The 6,778-nt window shown below is 33.2% G+C and overlaps 3 protein-coding genes across 3 annotated transcripts; all 3 read left to right on the top strand.

The window, feature by feature from the left end:
- Nucleotides 1-227: 227 nt before the first annotated feature.
- Nucleotides 228-1,513, top strand: LOC132791387 (repetitive organellar protein-like). The gene is made up of 2 exons (XM_060800278.1): nucleotides 228-380; nucleotides 445-1,513. The coding sequence occupies exons 1-2, from the start codon at nucleotides 303-305 to the stop codon at nucleotides 907-909; spliced, it is 543 nt and encodes a 180-aa protein (XP_060656261.1). The 5' UTR covers nucleotides 228-302; the 3' UTR covers nucleotides 910-1,513.
- Nucleotides 1,514-2,642: 1,129 nt separating this feature from the next.
- Nucleotides 2,643-3,332, top strand: LOC132792603 (uncharacterized). The gene is made up of 2 exons (XM_060802032.1): nucleotides 2,643-2,774; nucleotides 2,840-3,332. The coding sequence occupies exons 1-2, from the start codon at nucleotides 2,664-2,666 to the stop codon at nucleotides 3,197-3,199; spliced, it is 471 nt and encodes a 156-aa protein (XP_060658015.1). The 5' UTR covers nucleotides 2,643-2,663; the 3' UTR covers nucleotides 3,200-3,332.
- Nucleotides 3,333-3,950: 618 nt separating this feature from the next.
- LOC132792709 (uncharacterized) lies at nucleotides 3,951-5,976 on the top strand. The gene is made up of 2 exons (XM_060802159.1): nucleotides 3,951-4,121; nucleotides 4,743-5,976. Exons 1-2 carry the CDS (start codon nucleotides 3,993-3,995, stop codon nucleotides 5,913-5,915), a joined length of 1,302 nt encoding a protein of 433 aa, XP_060658142.1. The 5' UTR covers nucleotides 3,951-3,992; the 3' UTR covers nucleotides 5,916-5,976.
- Nucleotides 5,977-6,778: the final 802 nt, after the last annotated feature.

Raw genomic sequence — 6,778 nt, forward strand, 5'->3', positions numbered from 1 at the left:
AGCTCCAACGTTTTTAGCTAGTTAGTTTTTACTGTAGTTTGGAGAGTCAAAACTGCTCTTATATATGATTGCCAAATACTGCTTTGCATGCCATCGGTTATCACACTCGATTTTAAAAATAGCCTCGGTCAATTCTTAATGTCAAATCATGTTGATATTTGCTGTGACTTGCACTTCGTAGGCTACACAAATTAGTGTTTTTACTCTCGCCTAGTTTGAATTTTAACACAATAAATTTAAATTTAATTCGGCATCGTTTAGTTCCGTTTTACGCTGAATCGAGTGCAGTTCTCAAACTCAAAATGAATCGAATTATAAAAACTGTTGTTTTGATACTCTTAGTACAAAAACTTTCTACTGCTGAAGCTTTTATGGACGAGGTAAGAGAAATGTCCTCTCTTTGTAAAGAGTGTGTTAAAAGTGAATATTCTTTATCTCTGCCAGACTTGTGAACTGAACCGAGAAAAGGAACAACAGTGCCGCAGTTATACTTACTCCGTTGTTAAGCCTATGCTAGATTACTTGCACCAAGTGAGCGAAGAGCTACAAGAAAGCAAATCAAAAGATGAAATCATAAAGGACTTAAGAGAAAAGTTAGTTCAGCAGGAAATGAATGAGGCATTGATACAGCTATTGGGATCTGAAATCGATTTCCAAAACAGAATAAATAGTCTAACTAAGAGCAATAAGAAATTCAAGACCGAATTAGCGAGAAAATCCGCGGAGTTAGATAGATTAAATGTTGACATGAAAAAACTAAATTTTAGCCTTTTTCAAAAGAATCAAGAAATTGCAAAGATTAATATCAACAAAAATAATGAAATAGAGAAATTGCAGTCTCAGAATGATTCACAGAAACAATCTATTGAAAGATTAGCTAAAATTGTAGAAAATTGTGATATTTTGTAACTGAATATAAAAAAACCGTTGAGTTGCAATTCAAGGAGAGTCAAGCAAAGTTGCTAAAGATAGAAAAAGATAACCAGTTATGTGAAGCAGAAAATTATAAATTAAATATAACATTTGACAGTATTCCATCAGGTTGTTCTTCTTTTAAAAATAAACCTGGAATTCATACGATCAATATTCCTGGTTTTGGTTTATCCGATGTTCTATGTAGCAATATCTCGGAATTTGAAGGTGGTTGGTTAGTAATTCTACACCAAGTTTTTGGTGGAGAGGAGAATTTCAATAGAGATTGGGCCACCTATCGCGAGGGATTCGGTTCCTTGGATAGCGAATTTTTCCTTGGACTGGAGAAAAACCATCGTCTGACAAGTTCTCGATGCCACAAGTTTTATATGATTATGAAAGACACAAGGGGTCGCATTCACGGGACTCATTATTTGGATTTTAAAATATCTGATGAAAACAGTGGATACGTGCTGAATTTGGATGAAATCCATCAAGAGTACCCTATACCCATATACGACATCAAACTATATAAAGGCATGAAGTTTTCAACATATGGTCGAGACAATGACAAACATATATTTAATTGCGCTTCTCGAAACAAATTTGGATGGTGATACAATGATTGCGATATATGGTGAAAATGATTTGTGTACAGTTAATATACACATATTTATAATGAATTTTATATTTTTTTTTATATAGTCAAGCAGTGGATTGGATCATAATTCAATGCAATATGCAATAATAAAATAAATATTTAGCATTAATATTCAATATTCTAATATATGCAGCCATTTCAGGTGATTAATTAATAGAAAAATTAACAAGAGAGAGGCTTTGGCGCTCTGCATTGTGTGTTAATTGTTCTCCTCGGACTTGGCAATGACGTCACCAAAGCAGCTTGATACCTTAGAGACAAACAGTGACAACAGCATTTCGCTGATAAGCGACTGAAACTCGAGAGCGACTTAGCTTTGATATTCACAGGCGGAAGCAGTGCTCTTTAATTGTCGCTAAGCTGTAGAGGGCGGGATTCAGTGTGGCTGAGAAGAGAGCAATAAATTGAGACACCTCTAGAGATGGCAGATTCAGAAGAATCTGTTGCTTACTACAAAATTTTTTAAATAATACAAACAACAGCTTTAGTTACGATTGCTAGATTCATTTTTCAAATAGATGCTTCATTCTACCTTTTTCAAAGTTATAATATAATTTTTCCCTATGGATTGCGGATATCCAAATAAAACAATAAATAATAAATTCAAAATGAGCTGCAAAGATTTTGTGACATTCATTATATTTCTTTCAGGAATGATTCACTATTCCTAAATAGACAGCGCTCAATGTCAAACTCATGCTAATCTTGGCTGTGTACTTTTATTTTGTACTTTTCTTTATTATCAACACATAATACGGACCACGTACATAATCGTAAATACAGTGAAAACTCTCCTGGTGGAACTATCAAAGTCCTCAAACTTAAATGGAAATCTACCTTAGAGAACGCATCGCACTAATGAGTAAAGTTAGCACTGTTAATCTGACCCTATTAAAGCAATTCTCTGCTCGAGCGAATGTTCAGAATGTATAGTTTTCACTCTATAGACGGAAATGCAACTATTTTCCTGACAAATTCCGATGTGCGTTTGAATAGGTTATCAGACCTGATTAATCAAATGAGACTTTTGCGTCACTTGATCTGAAAATGCGCTTATTTAAATGCAATTTAATTCGAAATTAGTTCTCTTATGTACTTCACCGAGTGCAGTTGTCAAATCAAAATGAGACGTTTTCTAATAAATGTAGTTGTGATACTTTTAGCACAACAATTCTCTGCTGCTGCAGCTTTTATGGACGAGGTGAGAGTAATGTCCTCTCTTTGTAAAGAGTGTGTTAAAAGTGAATATTCTTTTATCTCTGCTAGACTTGTGAACTGAACCGAGAAATGGAACCACAGTGTCGCAGTTATACCTACTCCGTTGTTAAGCCTATGCTAGACTACTTGCACCAAGTGAACGAAGAGCTACAAGAAAGCAAATCAAAAGATGAAATCATAAAGGACTTAAAAGAAAAGTTAGTTCAGCAGGAAATGAATGAGGCATTGATAAAAGAATTGCGATCTCAAATTGATTTCCAAAAGAGAATAGATAGTCTAACTAAGAGCAATAAGAAATGCAAGGCCGAATTAGCGAGTAAATCTGCGGAGTTAGATAGATTGAATGTTGAAATGAAGAAACTAAGTTCTAGCCTTATTGATAAGGACAAAGAAATTGTAAAAAATTAATATCAGCAACAGTGGAGTTACAATTAGAGCCGATCTTTAAACCTGATAAACATACCATTTTTTTTTTTTTTAATATTCATAATTTCCACTTATCATCACAGTTGCGTATGACCTCAAACACCCATCGCCATAATCGTATATAGTACACTGTAAATAAAACTACTAATAAAACTTTATGAAGCACAAGTTGATTTAAAGGGACACGTATCCTGTGCATGTCGAGGACAGCAGTTGAAAAAATGCAGCCATGTCGAGTGTTGGCTTCTATCTTTGGTGCTGTTATATTTTGGCTACAATTCATTTTGGTCACAATTCATTGAAACCTGTCGATAAAAATGACTGTGAATTTGACAATGTTATTTACATTATTTCAAAGTTTCAACACTTTATGCATTTCAACAACTTTGTGTTATTCGTGGGACATTCGCATGAGGCTAAAGGAAGCGCAATTGCCACATCTCTTCATCGCCGTGTCATGCACACTTTCGGCCGTCCAGTGATTGTTGCTGGCTGTGATACTGGGGCACTTAATCATATTATTACCTTTTACAATTTAGGCCTGGTTCTCTTCACTGGCATTCAAGATCCCATACTCAATGTGGTTATAAACGCATTGGGCAAAAATTCGATCTCGACGATTCCGATTCTATTCGTATACAAATCGTCAGATGGTTTACCACTCACAGCAAATGGGAGAGCTGAATTTTTTCATTGGTGTTTGAAATACGATTTCCGAAATACGATGATAGCTTTCGAAAACAAGACTCATGATTTGGAACTGTGGACATATGAGATGTACGATGGCATGCTTATACATCGAGTAACACAAATAACGAACAGCTTTAGAAGATACCATCAATCATTGATAAATCAACGTCACCTGAAGGTTGCTGTATATCAAAATTTGCCGTTTGCTTTTATGGTAGGTCTCCAACAAAAAGTGTTCGATAACAGTATTAAAACAAAAACACATTCCTAAAATTTATATAAAACACGGTTATACTTTTACACACTTTACATTATTATATTCTTTTATTATTATTTTTATCTTATTATTTTCAGAGAATGACTATTAGGATTTTGTTTTATTTTATTTATTATAAAATTGGATTCATATATTTCAATGAAAAAAAAATCTACATTTGAACCTATTCATTGATAAGATATTAGTATTTATTTTTAGATTTTTATTATAAAGTAAACTTCAATTTTAATTTTTGAAGAATAATCAAAAAAATTTCGCAAATTTTTTAAGTAAAAACTGAATTAATTATCATTTGTGATTATAATTATTTAAAACTCAATTTAATTGTGTAGTAGTATTTCATCAATATACAAAGTATGGCTTTTGGTGTATTTTAGTATTGCTTATATAGTATTTTAGTATATTTTTAGAATAATACCGCGCTGTTTTGCTTTTATTTAAAATGGATAAAGAATCGAGCAGTCGAGCACACATAACTGTAGCTTTCTTATTTGTTTATATACCCATATATTATTGTTTACTTAATACCTACAAAATCTTTTTAATTTTCCTCTTCAGTTAAACTCTGGCGATTATCGTGATTTAACTGGAGGTGGAAACGTTAGCCTTGGAGGCGGAACCGGGATTTTGTTGGCCGAGTTTGTTCGCTTCATTGGCGGAACTTTGCAAATCATTCCACAGTCAAGAGAAGAATATTTTAACAATGTGACACTCGGCGATAGAATGATTGATTTTGGTGCTAATTTGCTGCCTAGTACGAAAGTTGCCACCGGAATTAGTCCTCTGGTGATAGCCACAAAATATTGTTTAGTCGTACCCTTTGAACGTCAGGTGGCTCTATCAAAATTTTTCACAGTTTTCTTTAGGTCTCCCACTTTAAATGTATTCTGCATAATTCTTCTTATTGCCGTGACACTAATCAAACGATTGATAAATCCACACAAGCCGATTGCTGATCTAATTTACATGTCACTTCAAGTCCATTGGGGACAGGCGATACCAATTCGAACCATTAATCGTATGGGTATAGCCGAAAAGATTCTGACAATTTGCGGATTGATCTTTAATCTCTATATAACCACAATTTTATCTTGCATCTTGGCCACGACACTAACCACCGGCAATCATATGCCTGAAATTATCGATATTGAATCATTTGTGGCAAACGACATCAGTATCATGATTTCTGAAAATCAGATGAAGGAACTCTCGCAAGTCGATAATATTCCTGTGGAATTATCCAGGCGTATGTTTGTTGCACCCCAGGAAAAACTTGAGCGATATTTGAATTCCCTTAACGATAGTTACGTATACCTAATGGAGACACATCGATTTGCACAAATGAAGTTTATGCAACAGCGCTTGCGGCGACCCAAACTAAAAATGGCACCCGAACCTCTATGCACTCTCGATGTATATCTCCGATTGCCCATACAACGGGAATTAAGTTTCCTGTTGGTTTTGACACGCTTTGTTCAAGATGCCACAGAATCGGGACTGAGAGACAAATGGATGCAAATGGGATTAGAGCAGTTAAAGCAGGCAAATATGATTCGACAAGCACCTTACGATCCACCTTCATTGAGGGGCCTTTCACTATCATTCTTTACATTTGGGTTCCAGATTTATGCTGCTGGCATAATATTGAGCCTGATTGTTATGCTAATTGAATGTATCTATGGCTACTGGTTAAAACGATCTTATAATTATAATAATGTAATAATAGTATAAACATCATCATATATATCTTTTTTTTGTTACTTTATGTGGCTTTAATAAATTTTGCATTAATGTGGGCATGAATAATGTGTTTATAATTATTTCAAAAAGCTAAGATGGGTAGAAAACTTTTGAATTATTATTACTGGAAAATAGTTAAGTACATATATAATTTAGAGATACTTTTGCTACTATTTACTATTATACTATTTGACTATTTAATTATTTACTCAGTGAACTTTACTTGGAATACATTGAAACAAACACATTAAGAAAATCATAGAATATATATCATACTTCATATTAATAAATTAAAATATATTGACGATTTTCATCTTAATTTAAAGTCTAGGTTATAAAGCTAAAGGAATAAAAAGTATACTTTAAATATTCTGGCTTTCGCTTCAAATATTAAATTAAAATATAAGAAAAACATTAAAGAAGAATATTGTGTTTATAAAAAAATACTAAACTCTAAATTCAATCATACAGCATAGGAAAATTTAGAAAAAAAAATTATTCGAAGATTGTGCTTAATAAATAATAAATTGGTATATTGATATTGATTGAAATGCAATTTGCCAGCTTCTAAGAGCTTCATATATCTCTTTTATAGCTCTCAAAATAGATGAATTATGTATGTGTGTGTTGCATTCGTGCAATTGAAATTTAATAATTGTGCACGAAATGGATTTATAGTTGGAAACGATTATGTAATTACATATTGAGCTACAAATGAGATATTTCATTAAAAACAATTTTCAAGTAGCTTGTTGCAATTTGTGAGCACAGCCAGCAAACAAAACGAAGCTATTAATTTCCCCATTTTACGATCGTCTGCTTCAATGGGGCAAATTGTTTGATGGCGTTAATTA

Source organism: Drosophila nasuta, chromosome 3, assembly GCF_023558535.2.
Source record: "Drosophila nasuta strain 15112-1781.00 chromosome 3, ASM2355853v1, whole genome shotgun sequence".
Classification (NCBI taxonomy): Eukaryota; Metazoa; Arthropoda; class Insecta; order Diptera; family Drosophilidae; genus Drosophila; species Drosophila nasuta.